The sequence below is a fragment of the Oncorhynchus masou genome, chromosome 13 (assembly GCF_036934945.1).
Source record: "Oncorhynchus masou masou isolate Uvic2021 chromosome 13, UVic_Omas_1.1, whole genome shotgun sequence".
NCBI lineage: Eukaryota > Metazoa > Chordata > Actinopteri > Salmoniformes > Salmonidae > Oncorhynchus > Oncorhynchus masou.
This window is the reverse complement of record NC_088224.1, coordinates 26,773,866-26,794,972: the sequence shown is the minus strand read 5'-3', so window position 1 is coordinate 26,794,972 and position 21,107 is coordinate 26,773,866. Positions and strand designations below refer to the sequence as shown.

Genomic DNA, 21,107 nt, shown 5'->3' with positions numbered 1-21,107 from the left:
CGAGCGGCGAGCACACACACACACTAACACAGCCTAAACACACACAGCACACACACAAACGGCACCCTGGGAAGGGTCAGCTGATTGGCACGCCTTCAAGGAAGAGTCTCGGTGTGCGACACACACGTGCACAGCATTTCAAATGGGATGCTTTACCTCCGTGCCAAACGGAACACTGCCTGGCAATGTTAATGAAGTATCTCAATGGTTAAAAAGCTGTGACCGAGGTGTTTTAAGTTTCACAATGTCTTCACTTTTAGAGAGTACCTCTCTCTCCCTGAGGCGTCCCCCACAACGACAACACGGAGTCAGTGTCTGGGATGAGGGCTGGGGCTGCGGACAGCAGTCATTTCTGGTAATGTAAGGGATGGGACGGGCGGAAGCAGGGGAAATAGGAAATGAAAAGGGATCAGATAGATGACAAAGCAACTCGGGGACGTGACTGATGTAGCCACTTAAACCTTTCTATGTTTCTAATTATGGGATGTATGGAGGTCGTTGCAGATTCACGTGGTTCGTTCAGTCGTTCTTTCCTTCCAGTCTTTCTTTCTTCACATCCTCTAGCTATATCGCTCCATCCATTTATCTGAAGACAGCCCCCATCGCACCCCTATCGCAAGCCACACTTTTAATCAAGCATCATGCATTCAGTTAGCCACTTACGTAGATTTCTAAAGGGCTGATTACATATGCAGTCTACGGGCAACTGTATGGCTTATCTAGGACTACCCCCTAACCTTAAAGAGACTGGGTGTAACCAGAGGGGTGTCTGTGTACAGCTATAGCATCCTGTCAGAACACCAGCTCTCTGCAGGCCTCTACGCCTCAGTTCTCATTCTCACCTAAACACAGCACAACACACACCTCACACACACGCAAACCTCGCACAGATACACACACACCTCGCACAGACACCTTACACACCACACACACACCTCACACAAACCTTGTCGTTTCCATAGTGTCATGTGAGAGAGGCTGTCTGAGACTGCGTCAGTGTCAGTACATTACCCTGCTGTCTCCTCTCTCACAGCACAGAGCCTGTCTGGTTATTCATCTCTTCAGTGTCAGTACATTACCCTGCTGTCTCCCCTCTCACAGCACAGAGCCTGTCTGGTTATTCATCTCTTCAGTGTCAGTACATTACCCTACTGTCTCCTCTCTCACAGTACAGAGCCTGTCTGGTTATTCATCTCTTCAGTGTCAGTACATTACCCTGCTGTCTCCTCTCTCACAGTACAGAGCCTGTCTGGTTATTCATCTCTTCAGTGTCAGTACATTACCCTGCTGTCTCCTCTCTCACAGCACAGAGCCTGTCTGGTTATTCATCTCTTCAGTGTCAGTACATTACCCTGCTGTCTCCTCTCTCACAGTACAGAGCCTGTCTGGTTATTCATCTCTTCAGTGTCAGTACATTACCCTGCTGTCTCCTCTCTCACAGTACAGAGCCTGTCTGGTTATTCATCTCTTCAGTGTCAGTACATTACCCTGCTGTCTCCCCTCTCACAGTACAGAGCCTGTCTGGTTATTCATCTCTTCAGTGTCAGTACATTACCCTGCTGTCTCCCCTCTCACAGTACAGAGCCTGTCTGGTTATTCATCTCTTCAGTGTCAGTACATTACCCTGCTGTCTCCTCTCTCACAGTACAGAGCCTGTCTGGTTATTCATCTCTTCAGTGTCAGTACATTACCCTGCTGTCTCCTCTCTCACAGCACAGAGCCTGTCTGGTTATTCATCTCTTCAGTGTCAGTACATTACCCTGCTGTCTCCTCTCTCACAGTACAGAGCCTGTCTGGTTATTCATCTCTTCAGTGTCAGTACATTACCCTGCTGTCTCCTCTCTCACAGTACAGAGCCTGTCTGGTTATTCATCTCTTCAGTGTCAGTACATTACCCTGCTGTCTCCCCTCTCACAATACAGAGCCTGTCTGGTTATTCATCTCTTCAGTGTCAGTACATTACCCTGCTGTCTCCTCTCTCACAGCACAGAGCCTGTCTGGTTATTCATCTCTTCAGTGTCAGTACATTACCCTGCTGTCTCCTCTCTCACAGTACAGAGCCTGTCTGGTTATTCATCTCTTCAGTGTCAGTACATTACCCTGCTGTCTCCCCTCTCACAGTACAGAGCCTGTCTGGTTATTCATCTCTTCAGTGTCAGTACATTACCCTGCTGTCTCCTCTCTCACAGCACAGAGCCTGTCTGGTTATTCATCTCTTCAGTGTCAGTACATTACCCTGCTGTCTCCCCTCTCACAGTACAGAGCCTGTCTGGTTATTCATCTCTTCAGTGTCAGTACATTACCCTGCTGTCTCCTCTCTCACAGTACAGAGCCCGTCTGGTTATTCATCTCTTCAGTGTCAGTACATTACCCTGCTGTCTCCTCTCTCACAGTACAGAGCCTGTCTGGTTATTCATCTCTTCAGTGTCAGTACATTACCCTGCTGTCTCCTCTCTCACAGTACAGAGCCTGTCTGGTTATTCATCTCTTCAGTGTCAGTACATTACCCTGCTGTCTCCTCTCTCACAGTACAGAGCCTGTCTGGTTATTAATCTCTTCATCTCTTCTGTCCCTGTTTATATCTGTATGTTTAAGTTCCAGTTATCACATAACATTTTTGACTTGGGCACCGTTTGAATTTCGATCATCTTGGATTCAGTCATTCCACACACTACCTGAGTGTGAATAATGTTTCACTGGCTGTTGCTTTGGACAGAATGTCTGAATAAAATATTGTTTAATAGCACTTCCCAACATTCTCTGTTACTTAAAAAAGTAAAAAGGTCTCACAGAGCAATTTCTGTAGAGCCGCATTTCGCACTCATTAAATGACCAATCACCCGTGGCGACGTACCTTGGCGATACGGTTGCCATGGCAAGTGGGAACGTGATAGAAAGCAAGCGGACCGTGCCTAACTTCATTTAGAGTGAAGCAGAGCCAGGTCTGGTCTGCCTTTATGGCAAATGACAGGTCAATCACTTAGTGTAAATGAAAGATGTTGTTTTTTACAGGAGCCCATTACGGGCTGCAGAATTACCCCACGGTAACTTTGTGGGTTGCTACGGCGGGTTGCTATGGCCAATCTAGATTCCTCTCAATCCCTCATCATCACCAGCTCCTGGGCATGTAGCAGGGAGACCTGTCTGGTTGGAGTTTAGTCCTCTGACTTTCTAACCAACGTTTCTGTTCTGCGTAGGCGTGATGAAACAACAAACGAAAGGACCGGTGCTGGAGCTTGGTTTAGTGGGAGGGTTGCCAACTCACGAATAAACATTCAAAAAGAAAGATAGGAGGAGGAGAATGGATGAGGAGGAAAGGAGGATGAGAAAGTGGACAGAGGAGGAAGAGGGAAGGAGGGGAGGAGGAGAAAGTGGTGTCATATTAACAGACCTGTCCTAGGATTCCTCCCAGCATGGTCCATATGACCTGGCCCTCACTCCTCAGAACACCGTTGATATTCTGCAGGTCCTCCAGAGACTCACACAGCTACAGAAAGGGAGAGACAGACAGGTTATGTTGTGTGTATGTGTGAGTGTGAGAGAGAGGTGCACACACATACCCTTGTACTCCCCCTTACATACTCATACAAAGAGAAACATCAAAGCACACACACACACTCACACACACACACACACACACACACACACACACACACACACACACACACACACACACACACACACACACACACACACACACACACACACACACACACACACGTAAAAACACCTGCCATGTCTATATTTGAAGACAGATAAGACGTGAAGCTCCTCAGAGAGATGAGAGGAGGAGAAGAGGTGAGTATTATTAACTGGATGTGAATCTCAAGTACTGTAATTCTCTGTCTGTCTGTCTCCTTCTGTCTCTTCCTCTCCATCCGTCTCCTTCTGTCTCTTCCTCTCCATCTCTCTGTCCGTCTGTCTCCTTCTGTCTCTTCCTCTCCATGCCTCTGTCTGTCTCTTCCTCTCCTTCTCTCTGTCCGTCTCCTTCTGTCTCTTCCTCTCCATCTCTCTGTCTGTCTGTCTCCTTCTGTATCTTCCTCTCCATGCCTCTGTCTGTCTCTTCCTCTCCTTCTCTCTGTCCGTCTCCTTCTGTCTCTTCCTCTCCATCTCTCTGTCTGTCTGTCTCCTTCTGTATCTTCCTCTCCATGCCTCTGTCTGTCTCTTCCTCTCCTTCTCTCTGTCCGTCTCCTTCTGTCTCTTCCTCTCCATCTCTCTGTCTGTCTGTCTCCTTCTGTCTCTTCCTCTCCATCTCTCTGTCCGTCTCCTTCCGTCTCTTCCTCTCCATCTCTCTGTCCGTCTGTCTCTTCCTCTCCATCTCTCTGTCCGTCTGTCTCCTTCTGTCTCTTCCTCTCCATCTATCTGTAATTATGTCTTTCTCCTTTCGCTTCCTCCCTCTCTATCGCTCTGTAATTCTCTGTCTGTCTCCTTCGGTCTCTTCCTCTCCATCTCTCTGTAACTCTCTGTCTCCTTCTCCCTCCATCTCCCTGTAATTCCCTGTCTGTCTCCTGTCTCTTCCTCTCCATCTCTCTGTAATTCTCTGTCTCCTTCTCCCTCCCCCTCTATTTCTCTGAAATTGTTTGTCTCTTCCTCTCCATCTCTGTCTCTTCCTCTCCATCTATGTCTCTTCCTCTCCATCTCTCTGTAATTCTCTGTCTGTCTGTCTCCTTCTCTCTATTCCTCCCCCCATCTCTCTGTAATTCTCTGTCTGTCTGTCTCCTTCTGTCTCTTCCTCTCCATCTTTCTGTAATTCTGTCTGACTCCTTTCTCTTCCTCCCCCCTCTTTCACCAACTCTCTGTAACTCTCTGTGTCTCCTCTCTCTTCCTCCCCCTCTCTTTCTCCATTACTCTGTCTGGCTCCTTCCCTCTCTTCCTCCCCCTCTTTCTCAACCTCTCTCTGGACTTTACTTAATCAGCTCTGCCAGAGGAGGTGAAAGGAAAACGTTCACTAACACCTCACATTATCTCCCAGAGATGACTGAGTCTACATCCTCCTCCAAACACCCCCCCTTGTCAGGGACTTTATAGCTGTATCAGTAGCTAGACTTCTAATCTTAATTATCCTTCTCCCTCCTTCTCTCTGTGTTTCTCCATCTCTCCCAGGGCCACTTCTCCCTATTTCCCTCTCTGTGTTTCTCCATCTCTCCCAGGACCGCTTCTCCCTCTTTCCCTCTCTGTGTTTCTCCATCTCTCCCAGGGCCGCTTCTCCCTATTTCCCTCTGTGTTTCTCCATCTCTCCCAGGGCCGCTTCTCCCTGTTTCCCTCTGTGTTTCTCCATCTCTCCCAGGGCCGCTTCTCCCTGTTTCCCTCTGTGTTTCTCCATCTCTCCCAGGGCCGCTTCTCCCTGTTTCCCTCTGTGTTTCTCCATCTCTCCCAGGGCCGCTTCTCCCTCTGTGTTTCTCCATCTCTCCCAGGGCCGCTTCTCCCTCTGTGTTTCTCCATCTCTCCCAGGGCCGCTTCTCCCTCTGTGTTTCTCCATCTCTCCCAGGGCCGCTTCTCCCTATTTCCCCCTGTGTTTCTCCATCTCTCCCAGGGCCGCTTCTCCCTATTTCCCTCTGTGTTTCTCCATCTCTCCCAGGGCCGCTTCTCCCTATTTCCCTCTGTGTTTCTCCATCTCTCCCAGGGCCGCTTCTCCCTCTTTCCCTCTCTGTGTTTCTCCATCTCTCCCAGAGCCGCTTCTCCCTATTTCCCCCTGTGTTTCTCCATCTCTCCCAGGGCCGCTTCTCCCTATTTCCCTCTGTGTTTCTCCATCTCTCCCAGGGCCGCTTCTCCCTATTTCCCTCTGTGTTTCTCCATCTCTCCCAGGGCCGCTTCTCCCTCTTTCCCTCTCTGTGTTTCTCCATTTCTCCCAGGGCCGCTTCTCCCTATTTCCCTCTCTGTGTTTCTCCATCTCTCCCAGGGCCGCTTCTCCCTATTTCCCTCTGTGTTTCTCCATTTCTCCCAGGTCCGCTTCTCCCTATTTCCCTCTGTGTTTCTCCATCTCTCCCAGGGCCGCTTCTCCCTCTTTCCCTCTCTGTGTTTCTCCATTTCTCCCAGGGCCGCTTCTCCCTCTTTCCCTCTCTGTGTTTCTCCATCTCTCCCAGGGCCGCTTCTCCCTCTTTCCCTCTCTGTGTTTCTCCATCTCTCCCAGGGCCGCTTCTCCCTATTTCCCTCTGTGTTTCTCCATCTCTCCCAGGGCCGCTTCTCCCTATTTCCCTCTCTGTGTTTCTCCATCTCTCCCAGGGCCGCTTCTCCCTCTTTCCCTCTCTGTTTCTCCATCTCTCCCAGGGCCGCTTCTCCCTATTTCCCTCTCTGTTTCTCCATCTCTCCCAGGGCCGCTTCTCCCTCTTTCCCTCTCTGTTTCTCCATCTCTCCCAGGGCCGCTTCTCCCTCCTTCTCTCTGTGTTTCTCCATCTCTCCCAGAGCCGCTTCTCCCTATTTCCCTCTCTGTGTTTCTCCATCTCTCCCAGGGCCGCTTCTCCCTATTTCCCTCTCTGTGTTTCTCCATCTCTCCCAGGGCCGCTTCTCCCTATTTCCCTCTCTGTGTTTCTCCATCTCTCCCAGGGCCGCTTCTCCCTCTTCCCTCTCTGTGTTTCTCCATTTCTCCCAGGGCCGCTTCTCCCTATTTCCCTCTCTATGTTTCTCCATCTCTCCCAGGGCCGCTTCTCCCTATTTCCCTCTCTGTGTTTCTCCATCTCTCCCAGGGCCGCTTCTCCCTCTTTCCCTCTCTGTGTTTCTCCATTTCTCCCAGGGCCGCTTCTCCCTCTTTCCCTCTCTGTGTTTCTCCATCTCTCCCAGAGCCGCTTCTCCCTATTTCCCTCTGTGTTTCTCCATCTCTCCCAGAGCCGCTTCTCCCTATTTCCCTCTGTGTTTCTCCATCTCTCCCAGGGCCGCTTCTCCCTATTTCCCTCTCTGTGTTTCTCCATCTCTCCCAGGGCCGCTTCTCCCTATTTCCCTCTCTGTGTTTCTCCATCTCTCCCAGGGCTGCTTCTCCCTATTTCCCTCTCTGTGTTTCTCCATTTCTCCCAGGGCCGCTTCTCCCTATTTCCCTCTCTATGTTTCTCCATCTCTCCCAGGGCCGCTTCTCCCTATTTCCCTCTCTGTGTTTCTCCATCTCTCCCAGGGCCGCTTCTCCCTATTTCCCTCTCTGTGTTTCTCCATCTCTCCCAGGGCTGCTTCTCCCTATTTCCCTCTCTGTGTTTCTCCATCTCTCCCAGGGCTGCTTCTCCCTATTTCCCTCTCTGTGTTTCTCCATTTCTCCCAGGGCCGCTTCTCCCTATTTCCCTCTCTGTGTTTCTCCATCTCTCCCAGGGCCGCTTCTCCCTCTTTCCCTCTGTGTTTCTCCATCTCTCCCAGGGCCGCTTCTCCCTCTTTCCCTCTCTGTGTTTCTCCATCTCTCCCAGGGCCGCTTCTCCCTCTTTCCCTCTGTGTTTCTCCATCTCTCCCAGGGCCGCTTCTCCCTCTTTCCCTCTCTGTGTTTCTCCATCTCTCCCAGGGCCGCTTCTCCCTATTTCCCTCTCTGTGTTTCTCCATCTCTCCCAGGGCCGCTTCTCCCTATTTCCCTCTCTGTGTTTCTCCATCTCTCCCAGGGCCGCTTCTCCCTCTTTCCCTCTCTGTGTTTCTCCATCTCTCCCAGGGCCGCTTCTCCCTATTTCCCTCTCTGTGTTTCTCCATCTCTCCCAGGGCCGCTTCTCCCTCTTTCCCTCTCTGTGTTTCTCCATCTCTCCCAGAGCCGCTTCTCCCTATTTCCCTCTCTGTGTTTCTCCATCTCTCCCAGGGCCGCTTCTCCCTATTTCCCTCTCTGTGTTTCTCCATCTCTCCCAGAGCCGCTTCTCCCTATTTCCCTCTCTGTGTTTCTCCATCTCTCCCAGAGCCGCTTCTCCCTATTTCCCTCTCTGTGTTTCTCCATCTCTCCCAGGGCCGCTTCTCCCTCTTTCCCTCTCTGTGTTTCTCCATCTCTCCCAGGGCCGCTTCTCCCTATTTCCCTCTCTGTGTTTCTCCATCTCTCCCAGGGCCGCTTCTCCCTCTTTCCCTCTCTGTGTTTCTCCATCTCTCCCAGGGCCGCTTCTCCCTATTTCCCTCTCTGTGTTTCTCCATCTCTCCCAGGGCCGCTTCTCGCTCCTTCTCTGTTTTTCTCTTTCCATCTCCATGTAAAAGCAAGTCGAGCGGTGCAATTAGCAACACACACTCCATTAATAACGCCTAATACGTGTGGCAGAAAGACTGAACGCAACATTAACTCCTCTGACTTTTACTCCGCTATTTTATTCCCTTCTTCATCGGGCCTGATGGAGCGAAGCTGCCCTGCGCCACCGTACGCAGGTCACATGGGGAGGACAGATGAAAGGAGGTAGATGGAGAGACAGAGCGAGAGAGAGAAAAGGCAAGGGACACAAGAGATTGAGGGAGAACGAGATGGATAGAGAGAGAGACAGAGATGAGAGATGGCGAGAGCTCGACGGAGGAGGAACAAGAACGCTCTTAAAATGCCATTTTTCACGGTATGTAGTGAAACAGTGGTGAATGTGTCATTGTCGGTTTATGAATGACGCACTGTCTGTGTTTCTGAAGACCAGAGGCCATGTCGTACAAAGACATAGCACAGCTTCAGTGTGAGGACTCAGAGCAACGCTGCTGGAGAATCACTGGTAAACCCCTAGTGACTGGTTGATAACAGTGTGGATGAACATTTTGTCCACCATCTCCCTGGCCGTGTCTACTACCACAGAGCAGTCAAGCAAGCATTTTATTCCCGGTAGTTTTTACGGCTTGTACCCCTACTAACCTTGTTGTAGTCGACGTGCAGCTTCTCCTGCTCACTCTCCAGCTTGTCTTTGAGGCTCTTCTGCTCAGAGATATTGTCCTGAATCTGCACCATCTTCATGTTCCTCTCTGCATAGCAATAAGGACACCAATCAATAAACCACCATCCCAATCTATACACACACATCAATAGGACCGATCCCAATCTATCTCCATCTATATACAGGAAAAGGCACATGAGAAACAGGGTGTACTGATCTGATGGGAGATAGCTGGGGGATGTTGTTCAAGGTTACTGGCACGCTGTGTCGTCACACAAACACGTGCGAGCGCACACATTCACGCACACCCGCAAACACACATCTGGCAATGGCATCATCATCATTCATTTTGGGGAAGAAAATGTATTTTTTTCCAGGGCTGCATCAGGGCTGCATGCTGAGAGCCTATAGAACTCTGGCACAGACTCTCAAAGACAGTTCACATTTAGTAACAACATGAAGTATAATCGTGTATTAGGTTGGTAATGTAAGTCTACGTAGCCATCCGTCAGATGGTTTTCCTGCTCACCCAGGTAATAGTTGACGAAGTCTGCAGTGAGGGCGGGCTGCTTGTGTTTCCTGCGTCCGTCCACACTGGCGCTGATGTCTGACGTGTCTACGGGGAAGATGTCCGTGCTGAAGAAGAAAAAAACAGGACAGATTTATGGATACGATTATGATCTGAGTATTTTTTGTCATTATCCGTGATTGGAAAAACAGTTATTTTCGAGGTGCCAGCAAGCATCTTTCTCATGTCATTCAGATACTGTCTTTGATTCAGTCATGTGTGTAGTCTAAATAACTCAACTGGCTAGTTTGTCTGTCTGTAAAGAGAAGGGCGTGCTGTACGTTGATCCTGCTGCTCTGATTGGATCATTTCACCGGATTACTTTATTTTTACATTTTTAATTTAACCTTTATTTTAACTTTACCTCGCATGTTTTCAGTCTGATTATTTAGATTGCTGCTGCCTGATACTATGATAAATCACATGGTGAGAACATTTGCTATTGTGTATAATATCTCAAAATTGGGGCAAGGGTAGGGAAAAAATATGCTGATAAACTGATGTAATAAACTGATGCACATTCTGACTGAGTGACAGCAAACTTGACGGTCCACTGCATGTTGAGGACACAGACACACACAGACAGACACACACACACACCCCTCCGGGGCACTGCTCTTAATTTGCAGCTTTTTTTCAGTGAGAACATGCAGGGAGGTATTTTGCCAATACCTATTTTGGCATAATAAAACACGTTTTTTCCTATCACGAGTATCATCCGATCCGAATATCAACTGTCAATTTAAGGATACGATTACGAATATGAGTACTGCCATGTTGGCACAACCATAGTCAATTCTACATTTGGGCTACACCTCAGCTATTGGTCGATCTGAACACTGTCTTTTCCCGCAGACATGAATCCTCTACAGGAACGATGCCCCCCCCACGGGACGGTTGAGTTAACGTAGGCTAATGTGATAAGCATGAGGTTGTAAGTAACATTAAAATTACCCAGGACATATCTGATATGGCAGAAAGCTTAAATTCTTGTTAATCTAACTGCACTGTCCAATTTACAGTAGCTATTACAGTGAAATAATACCATGCTATTGTTTGAGGAGAGTGCACAGTTTTGAACTTAAAAATGTATAAATAAACCAATTAGGCACATTTGGGCAGTCTTGACACAACATTTTGAACAGATATGCAATGGTTCATTGGATCAGTCTAACACTTTGCACATACACTGCTGCCATCTATTGGTCAAAATCTAAATTGCGCCTGGGCTGGAATAATACATTATGGCCTTTCTCTTGCATTTCAAAGATGATGGTATTATCTTTTACCAGATCAAATGTGTTATAGTCTCCTACATTAATTTCACATTTCCACAAACGTCAAAGTGTTTCCTTTCAAATGGTATCAATAATATGCATATCCTTGCTTCAGGTCCTGAGCTACAGGCAGTTAGATTTGGGTATGACATTTTAGGCGAAAATTCAAATAAAAGAGTTGGATCAATTAAGAGGTTTTAACTCCTACCTGATGCCCATGAGCTCAGCCTTCCTCATGAGTTTCCTGATGGCGGAGGCGCTGGAGGTCAGGGGTCGCGGCAGCTTTTCCCGGGGGACCCAGGCCTGGGGCCGGGTGTTACGGGACAGCTCTGCCCTGGACCGGTACTGCTGCAGCCGGGTGGTAATACGGGCCTGCCAGGGGTTCAACACAACACAAAGAAACACACACTTCATTATCTAATGACAGTTTGACTGCGTCCCAAATGGTACTCTATTCCCTATAGGTCCTGGTCAAAAGAAGTGCACTATATAGGGAATAGGATGCCATCTTGGACGCAGAAATTACAACTTAAAACCTCCCCAGGTTGTTGCTGCTGGGTTCTCCTTCAATTCACTCCTGCCTGGCTCAGTTGGTAGAGCATGGAGCTTGCAACGCCAGGGTTATGAGTTCAATTCCCATGAGTGACCAGTATGAAAAAGTACCAAAATGTATGCACTCACTACTATAAGCCGCTATGCATAAGAGTGTCTCATAAATGATTAAAATGTCAAATGTAAAATAAAAGTAAATAAGTGATATATGGATAACTTACTGTCGAAGACATGTCATTGTTCTATGTACAAGAAGCAATGACGCAAACACTGACAAGCATTTCTATATATTTACAGTGTGAGTCTGAGCCAGTCTTGACCTCTCACCTGTGCCTCGGGGGCCAGCTGCTTCTCTTTGTCCTGTAGAGACGCCTTGCAGTAGGACTGGAGAACCAGGTAGTTCTTCCTCTTCCACTTCCTGTCATAGCGGTCCGCATGCTGCTTACAGTACGCAAAGAAGGGATCGGCTATGTCCTGGGGAAACACACACGTGTTCAAAACCCGATCAACCACAGGTCAACATTGTTCCTTGTGTATGCCATGCCTTTCAGCACTCTTAAGTCAAGAGATCAATTTCCCTGTGTAAAATACAGTCAATTACATTCAAAATAATATGTTATATTCTGGGTTAAACATGGAACATTGTTATACTAGAGACATGATACATCAGAAGTAATACTATAGTACCTGAGGAGTGATAGAGACTTTTTTTTTTTTTTTTTTTTTTTTACATCAATGGTTATCTGTAGTAGACAGATGGCTTTGGAATGTGCTGGGTGGACGGGAGGCAGTTAAGGGAGTGCTATAGGTGAAACGGGTGGAGAGCTTTGGATTAGACATCAAAGGGGTTGAGGTCAGGTCACCTTCAGGGAGAAGGAATGGTTTATTACCGCATCACTTTGTCTTCCTGTCAAACCATAACAGATGTAAGGGTTGGAGAGGAGGAGTGCATCTAAATTGGAGTATATATATATGCATATATATATATATATACAGTGCCTTGCAAAAGTATTCGGCCCCCTTGAACTTTGCGACCTTTTGCCACATTTCAGGCTTCAAACAAAGATATAAAACTGTATTCTTTTGTGAAGAATCAACAGCAAGTGGGACACAATCATGAAGTGGAACGACATTTATTGGATATTTCAAACTTTTTTAACAAATCAAAAACTGAAAAATTGGGCGTGCAAAATTATTCAGCCCCCTTAAGTTAATACTTTGTAGCGCCACCTTTTGCTGCGATTACAGCTGTAAGTCGCTTGGGGTATGTCTCTATCAGTTTTGCACATCGAGAAACTGAAATTTTTTCCCATTCCTCCTTGCAAAACAGCTCGAGCTCAGTGAGGTTGGATGGAGAGCATTTGTGAACAGCAGTTTTCAGTTCTTTCCACAGATTCTCGATTGGATTCAGGACTGGACTTTGACTTGGCCATTCTAACACCTGGATATGTTTATTTTTGAACCATTCCTTTGTAGATTTTGCTTTATGTTTTGGATCATTGTCTTGTTGGAAGACAAATCTCCGTCCCAGTCTCAGGTCTTTTGCAGACTCCATTAGGTTTTCTTCCAGAATGGTCCTGTATTTGGCTCCATCCATCTTCCCATCAATTTTAACCATCTTCCCTGTCCCTGCTGAAGAAAAGCAGGCCCAAACCATGATGCTGCCACCACCATGTTTGACAGTGGGGATGGTGTGTTCAGGGTGATGAGCTGTGTTGCTTTTACGCCAAACATAACGTTTTGCATTGTTGCCAAAAAGTTCAATTTTGGTTTCATCTGACCAGAGCACCTTCTTCCACATGTTTGGTGTGTCTCCCAGGTGGCTTGTAGCAAACTTTAAACAACACTTTTTATGGATATCTTTAAGAAATGTCTTTCTTCTTGCCACTCTTCCATAAAGGCCAGATTTGTGCAATATACGACTGATTGTTGTCCTATGGACAGAGTCTCCCTCCTCAGCTGTAGATCTCTGTAGTTCATCCAGAGTGATCATTGGCCTCTTGGCTGCATCTCTGATCAGTCTTCTCCTTGTATGAGCTGAATGTTTAAGAGGGACGGCCAGGTCTTGGTAGATTTGCAGTGGTCTGATACTCCTTCCATTTCAATATTATCGCTTGCACAGTGCTCCTTGGGATGTTTAAAGCTTGGGAAATCTTTTTGTATCCAAATCCGGCTTTAAACCTCTTCACAACAGTATCTCGGACCTGCCTGGTGTCTTCCTTGTTCTTCATGATGCTCTCTGCGCTTTTAACGGACCTCTGAGACTATCACAGTGCAGGTGCTTTTATACGGAGACTTGATTACACACAGGTGGATTGTATTTATCATCATTAGTCATTTAGGTCAACATTGGATCATTCAGAGATCCTCACTGAACTTCTGGAGAGAGTTTGCTGCACTGAAAGTAAAGGGGCTGAATAAATTTGCACTCCCAATTTTTCAGTTTTTGATTTGTTAAAAAAGTTTGAAATATCCAATAAATGTCGTTCCACTTCATGATTGTGTCCCACTTGTTGTTGATTCTTCACAAAAAAATACAGTTTTATATCTTTATGTTTGAAGCCTGAAATGTGGCAAAAGGTTGCAAAGTTCAAGGGGGCCGAATACTTTCGCAAGGCACTGTATATACTTGTGTTGGTGGAAACATGTTTTGTCTAATGCAGCTGTATTGATCCCCTGGGAAGAATCAAACCTGGTTAAGCTTTCATAGTGTCTGTAGAGTTTTTACTCTGAGAATTAGAAACTAACAAATACTAATGGTTTCATTGTTATCCGAGATCAAAATAACATCAATGTAGTGCTCCCATAGAGTGATGAACTGTGCTCACTGGTAAAAAAGAGTACATCTTATTCTTACAGCGGAGTATGGCGATGGGGATTTTTTTTCTCAGTAATGGTCTTCCAAATTCCAGGTAAGAAAACAGTGAATTACAATAAAAGCCTGTATTTCTTAATTATATTCCATATCCACAACAACCATACAGCTCACCTTCAAGGTCCTAAAACATGCATCCCCCTCTTTCCTCTTCATCCTCCGTCATAAGGATAAAACTCACTACAAAACCCGCCAGCCATTTCCCAGGCAGGCCCCTGGCTCCCCTAGAACCGTTTAGGCTTAAGGTGTTTCGGTGGATTTTATCAGAGCCTTCACCTGTTGATAGGGGCCCTTTGCCACAGCTCACTGGATTAAGTGGATAACGGTGAGTAGGCACTTTCTGGGCTGGGTTTATCGGTGCGCCGGCTGGGTTTATCGGTGCGCCGGCCACCTTTATGCTGCCGAAATAAGTGAGGCGATTCGCATATGAGCTGCACTGCAGAAGGATCCTGAATACTAACTATAACCAGACCGTTATAGTGTACAGACTTATACAGACTTAGATTTGTTATTACAATTTCCATGTAAGCAGGAGGTTGGTGTAGGAGTCAGGGCCGGTTTCAGAGACTGTTTTAAAGGACTACTCGTTTGGGACCAGAGGAACTTACAGTAAATGAATACGTTACTGTCTCATTGACAAACTGATTCCAGGTAAGGAAATCAATCAATTGATCAGATGAATTAAGGCTACTGATGGGAGGTCTGGAGACTGGGATCTGATGGATATCCTGCTCTAAGAACCTGCTCACCCCCGCTATGTTGTTGAAACGCATAACAGGGTCTTCAAAAACAGACTGAGATTTAATAAAATCCCACTTCTGACACCATATGTGAGGAATTTGACAAAAAAAACACACAAAAAACAGGGTCACATGATTTATGTCCTGTTTTCTTCTCTCACCTCCTCCGCAGCTGCCTCGGAGAGAAGCCCCTCCCTCTGAGCACAGGTCACATGGAAGTAGGATCGGCACATGCCAGCATCACAACTGATACACACGCCTGTCCGGGCGAACCGGGTGTCCTCGCAGAAACTGCACTCCTGGACACAGAGGAAGCAAAAACATTGGTCAGAAACCCCACTTATGCAATAGAGAGCTCAGAAACTGCACTCGGGGACAAAGGAGACCATAAAAGGTTCAGAAACCTTCGACAATGACTTCCATCAGTTCAATCAAACAAACAAAGTGACCACATGGAGAAACTTGCAAATGCTTTAATTATTCTCCTCTCAAATATTGTAATACCAGTCTTCCAGCAGCAATTCATTTTCCATTTGAAAAGGCCCTGAGCCACAGCAGGAAGCCTTTTCAAGTGCTTCTAAAAATCATTCTCCTCCACAAAAGTCTTCTATTGGCTTAGTGACCCTCAAAAGGGTTCCATCTAGAATGAATGCCAGAGTGACTCCACTGATCACTCCACTGATCGTATAGTTGGATGTAAAGTTTGACAGTAACCAACCACACAAGAGTCATTTTATTACTGTCTTAACTGTGCTGCTCCTCATAAACCAGACTAATTCATCAGACAACGGAAGTCTATTGTCTGTGTTGACAAAAACAGGGAGTCCAAAAATCTCAAACCCATTCCTCAGTCTTCCACTGTGATAAAGCATGTTGGAAGTAATATGGATTGATTTTGCTCCACACGATTTACATCATCTTTATTCTTTGAAACATATAAAAACATGTCATTTGTACTTGCCTTGGCCCCATACTTGGAGTAATTCATCTCTGTGAGAGTCACTGGTCGTAGTTTATCAATGTCCCCAAACGCTACTCCAGGGACGTAGAGCGCACAAACCACATGGACCCATCTAGAAAATACACATGAAAAGAAACAAGGATACATTAGCAAAGGCGCTATTTGAAGCATGTGTCTACTACACCTACTCATTCAAGGGTTTTTCTTTGTTTTTACTATTTTCTACATTGTAGAATAATAGTGCAGACATCAAAACTATGAAATAACACATATGGAATCATGTAGTAATCAAAATTCTTCAAAAGTAGCCACCCCTCGCATTGACGACAGCTTTGCATACTCTTGGTATTCTCTCAACCAGCTTCATGAGGTAATCACCTGGAATGCATTTCAATTAACAGGTGTGCCTTGTTAACAGTTAATTTGTGGAATTTCTTTCCTTCTTGCATTTGAACCAATGCATTTGAGCCAATCAGTTGTGGCCGCGACCGGGAGGTCCGTAGGGCGACACAATTGGCCTAGCGTCGTCCGGGTTAGGGAGGGCTTGGTCGGTAGAGATGTCTTTGTCTCATCGCGCACCAGCAACTCCTGTGGCGGGACGGGCGCAGTGCGCGCTAACCAAGGTTGCCAGGTACACGGTGTTTCCTCCGGCACATTGGTGCGGCTGGCTTCCGGGTTGGATGTGCGCTGTGTTAAGTAGCAGTGCGGCTGGTTGGGTTGTGTATCGGAGGACGCATGACTTTCAACCTTCGTCTCTCCCGAGCCCGTACGGGAGTTGTAGCGATGAGACAAGATAGTAGCTACTACAACAATTGGATACCACGAAATTGGGGAGAAAAAGGGGTAAAAATTCAACAAAAAAACAACAACAAAAAATAACTATGATGAAACTGTCTCTCATGAGGCCCGCCACAGGAAAGGAAGACCCAGAGTTACCTCTGCTGCAGAGGATAAGTTCATTAGAGTTAACTGCACCTCATATTGCAGCCCAAATAAATGCTTCACAGAGTTCAAGTAACAGACACATCTCAACATCAACTGTTCAGAGAAGACTATGTGAATCAGGCCTTCATGGTCGAATTGCTGCAAAGAAACCACTACTAAAGGACACTATTAAGAGACTTGCTTGCGCCAAGAAACATGAGCAATGGACATTAGACCGGTGGAAATCTGTCCTTTGGTCTGATTTGCCATGTCTTTGTGAGATGTTGAGTTGGAGAACAGATGATCTCTGCATGTGTGGTTCCCACCGTGAAGCATGAAGGTGGTGGTGTGATGCTGGTGACACTGTCTGTGATTTAAAATTCAAGGCACACTTAACCAGCATGGCTACCACAGCATTCTGCAGTGATAAGCCATCCCATCTGGTTTGCGCTTAGTGAGACCATAATTTGTTTTTCAACAGGACAATGACCCAAAACACACCTCCAGGCTGTGTAAGAGCTATTTGACCATGAATTTGGCAATTACCCGACCTCAACCCAACTGAGATGGTTTGGGATGAGTTGGACCGCAGAGTGAAGGAAAAGCAGCCAACAAGAGTTCAGCATTTGTGGGAACTCCTTCAAGACTGTTGGAAAAGCATTCCTGGAGAAGCTGGTTGAGATAATGTCAAGGGTGTGCAAAGCTGTCATCAAGACAAAAGGTGGCTACTTTGAAGAACATAAAATCTAAAATCTATTTGTGTTATGTGTTATTTCATAGTTGTTATGTCTTCACTATTATTCTACAATGTAGAAAATAGTGAAAATAAAGAAAAACCCTTGAATGAGTAGGTGTGTCCAAACTTTTGACTGGTACTCTATATATATATTTTTTTTTTTGCAGGACGTAACATATAATATGAAATGTATGACGTTGTACACTACTGGCTGAAATTATACAAAACCTTTATAAAACATATTTAAGTTATACAAGTAAATGTGTGCTGACAAAGCTCTATTAAATTAGGTACTGCAACATTTGAAAATGTAATCATAGCAAAATATGAAAACTTCACTCAGATAATGAACAGAAATGAATCACTTAAACACTTAAAAAGCTTTTAAAACTTCAGTAGTTGATTTCAGCAGCCCAAGCCACACTCTCTGACTGAGCATCAGTTTGGTGTGACACATTTTCACATGCGGACTTTGGGGACGAGAATCCGAAGTCCAATATAAAGATATCCATCTCCAGCAAGCAAGCGAGCGCTCCACAGTTTAATTTGCTGTGTTTTTCATGCTCTAGTGAAGTAGTAAATTCGGGTGCAGGCTGGCTGAGGAGCCTTATCAGCGACAGCGTGGCTGGAGTCTCCACGCTTCACATAACACACTTTCTCTCTCTCTATCCCTCACTGTCTCTCCTCTCTTTTTCTCCCCCCTCCTATCTTTCTCTCCTTCCCTCACTTGCCTTCTTTCCCTCTCTCCTCTCTTTTTCTTCCCCTACCTTTCTTTCCCTCACCCTCCCTCTCATTCTCTCTCTCCCGGTCTTCCCTCTCTTCTCTTGCTATACTTTCTCCAAAGCTGAATGCATGCACAATTTAAATGGAGAGAGGCTTTAGGTTGCCGACAATGAATTACCATTAACGGCCAACTACTTTTGTTGATGTGGTTGAAGGCAATTCCTATAGTGTAGGCAATTCCTATAGTGTAGGTAATTCCTAGTGTGTTGATTGCAATTTCAAGAGTGCGCGTGATTGGTCCAATGTAATTCACCCAAATGAGCAAATTAAATCATGTGAAAAATCATAAAATCAGTGTGTAGAATCATGGCCCACCTCCCAGCGTCAGTCTCTTTGAAGATCCCGTCCTGATTGGGGCAGAGCTCACAGCTGGGCGTGACTCCGTTCTTGCAGGCATCACAGAACCACGGTTCTGTGGAGTTCTCCGAGGCAGAACTCATGATGGAATCGCTCTCCCCGTCCACTCCATAGCAACCTGGAACACATGTAGAACGTCTGTCAGTCACATCGTCAGAGGTGCTTTCAATAATGCTGATCGGTAGCTGAGAACAGTTAACATATTCCATTAGCTTTTACGTTTGCTGCGAACATTCAATGACTAACTATCATGCATCTATCATGCAATAGCTCTATCAGAGTAAGGGTTGCAGAATCCATTACATTGTGTCTAACAACAAGGTGGTGGATCCTCTTAAAAGGTGTGAGTCACACCTAGGACCGAGAACAAGCACACAACGTGTTTACTTGTTCCCCTAAAACCTCCAGAGATCTTTCAGTCTACTCAAAAACTTTTTACTCCAGCGTTCTAAGAGGGAATATTTTATCATATTGTCGAGGCCTCAGACTAAGAGAGAGAGAGAAGCCACACGCAAAGCACGCTAATATTTTTTCCAGGGTTCCCAAAACAATTACTTTCGTTGATGCGGTTTCTATGGCTGCTATTACACTGGCCAAACGTGGTCCGCGCTACAAATGAGGGCAGCAATCAGCCTCTCTGCCTTCCATTGCAGAGATAACACACTGGCTCCTAATTCAGTCAACCAGCCTCCAGGCTCTCTGAGCGATGGGAGACTCACAAATCAAACGTCAATGTTGTACATGCTCTGCATGCTTGTCACTCTGGACCACACTCGGGAATCACTCGAGTCTGGCGACCAACCGACGGCAAACAATGAGAAGCCACACTAGACGGCAATGTTTATTCAGTTGTATGTTGTTTTTTCTCTCAGTGCATACATGTCCTCTATATGTGCTCTCTGATTTTGACCATTTGCTTTGCATCACAGTGAACAGATAGGTTAGAGTGGCTTGAAAACAATGTTTGTCTGTGTGGAAAATAGGCGGGTTATATAGGGTACTGCTGTATCCAGGTCGTCATTGTAAATAAGAATTTGTTCTTAATTAACTGACTTGCCTAGTTAAATAAAGGTTCAATGTACAGCAGGATTATTTATGACCAGGTCAGGAAGTCTAAATCAGAATTACATCAATCAAGTCAGGATTACATCAATCAAGCACTGATTATTTCAGTAGGGCAATGAGTACACGGCTGGAGCTTCATCCTGACCTCCAAACTACGATCTCTGCCTCACATTTAACTACAACAAACTACAATAAATGTCCTTTCTCAATGATTCCCCCCACAGTATGTAGGCAAGGGCAAGAGGCTAAGTCCCCAGGTGCTCCAATATAGCTCAAGGTTTATTAAAAAGAAGAAGAAAAAAGATATTACTGAAAATACTACTGGCAACAGTTGGGCGCTTAATAGTGATTGGTGCTTTGAACCAAGGGAACCGGGAGCTGTGAACGATAACCACGCTGGTTTTACCGACTTACAGCTGAACCGTCGCCACAAATCTCCGATGTTCCTTTTGAACCGAGATACAAAGCTGGAAGCACTAAGCCATGGGGTGCTGGCTAATGTGAGCTAAGCTGACCAAAAGTGATGACTACGGGGTAGCTTCATAATCCTCCAAGTGAAGATTATCCTTGTCACAAATGACGAGCTTGGCAGTTAAAGAGGTTATAGGGGGTAGGGTATAGTGTTGACTAAATCAAGAGAAGAAGAAGTCATTTGAACTGTATTACGATTTTAAAGTGAATGAAAGGTCTCACTGGGTATATGGTGCTGCTGAGGAAGGAAGGATGCAGTAGTGCTTACAAGACATTAGGTGTTAACATATAAGTGTGAATATGAGTGTGTGTGTGGTTCTGAATCTCCATCTGTTCTAATATGAAGATGAGTGTTTTTCTTTTTCCCCAGGATCAAACTAATAGGCACACATCATTTTGGTGAGAGAGCAATCAGTTATTTTGACAGTGCAGAGATGGGTTCCTATTTTCATGTTGGCAGCGATGTCACACTAATCATCTCTGTACGGTTCTCAACACACCCAACATAATGTCCATCTCTGCCTCCTCCTGAGAGTGAGGTGGAGAGAGAACACCTACACACCTGTCAGAGCAGCGCCATTAAAGGGGAATTCAGTTCAGTGTTATCGATGCTGCTTCAGTCTTACCTGTTCCATCAGTACATCTCATTTAGATTTCAGACACAAATTATTTCAGATGGAAGTCGAACAAATCAATATTGTTTGAATATTGTGAGAAATGTACATAACAGCTGTCTCTTCATACATGCAGTTAATTAATTGTTTAATCAATTCAATAAACCAGTATCCTATGTAAAAACAACTCAATAAACTAATATCCTATGTAAAAACAACTCAATAAACTAATATCCTATGTAAAAACAACTCAAACTAATATCCTATGTAAAAACTCAATAAATGAATATCCTATTTAAAAACAACTCAATAAACTAATATCCTATATAAAAGCAACTTAATAAACTAATATCATAGGTAAAAACAACTCAATAAACGAATATCCTATTTAAAAACAACTC

The 21,107-nt window shown here is 45.6% G+C and overlaps 1 protein-coding gene across 7 annotated transcripts in view; it reads right to left on the bottom strand.

The window, feature by feature from the left end:
- Positions 1-21,107, bottom strand: part of LOC135552020 (PHD finger protein 14-like) — a 119,908-nt gene that overhangs the window by 84,099 nt on the left and 14,702 nt on the right. For all 7 annotated transcript variants that reach the window (XM_064983365.1, XM_064983366.1, XM_064983367.1 and 4 more), the window contains exons 6-13: positions 18,515-18,674; positions 15,757-15,868; positions 14,957-15,094; positions 11,508-11,654; positions 10,837-11,000; positions 9,313-9,419; positions 8,765-8,871; positions 3,392-3,487 (exon numbers count right to left, since the gene is read on the bottom strand). In XM_064983365.1, the coding sequence (XP_064839437.1) occupies positions 3,392-3,487; positions 8,765-8,871; positions 9,313-9,419; positions 10,837-11,000; positions 11,508-11,654; positions 14,957-15,094; positions 15,757-15,868; positions 18,515-18,674 (1,031 nt within the window). The remainder of the gene's footprint in view (positions 1-3,391; positions 3,488-8,764; positions 8,872-9,312; positions 9,420-10,836; positions 11,001-11,507; positions 11,655-14,956; positions 15,095-15,756; positions 15,869-18,514; positions 18,675-21,107) is intronic.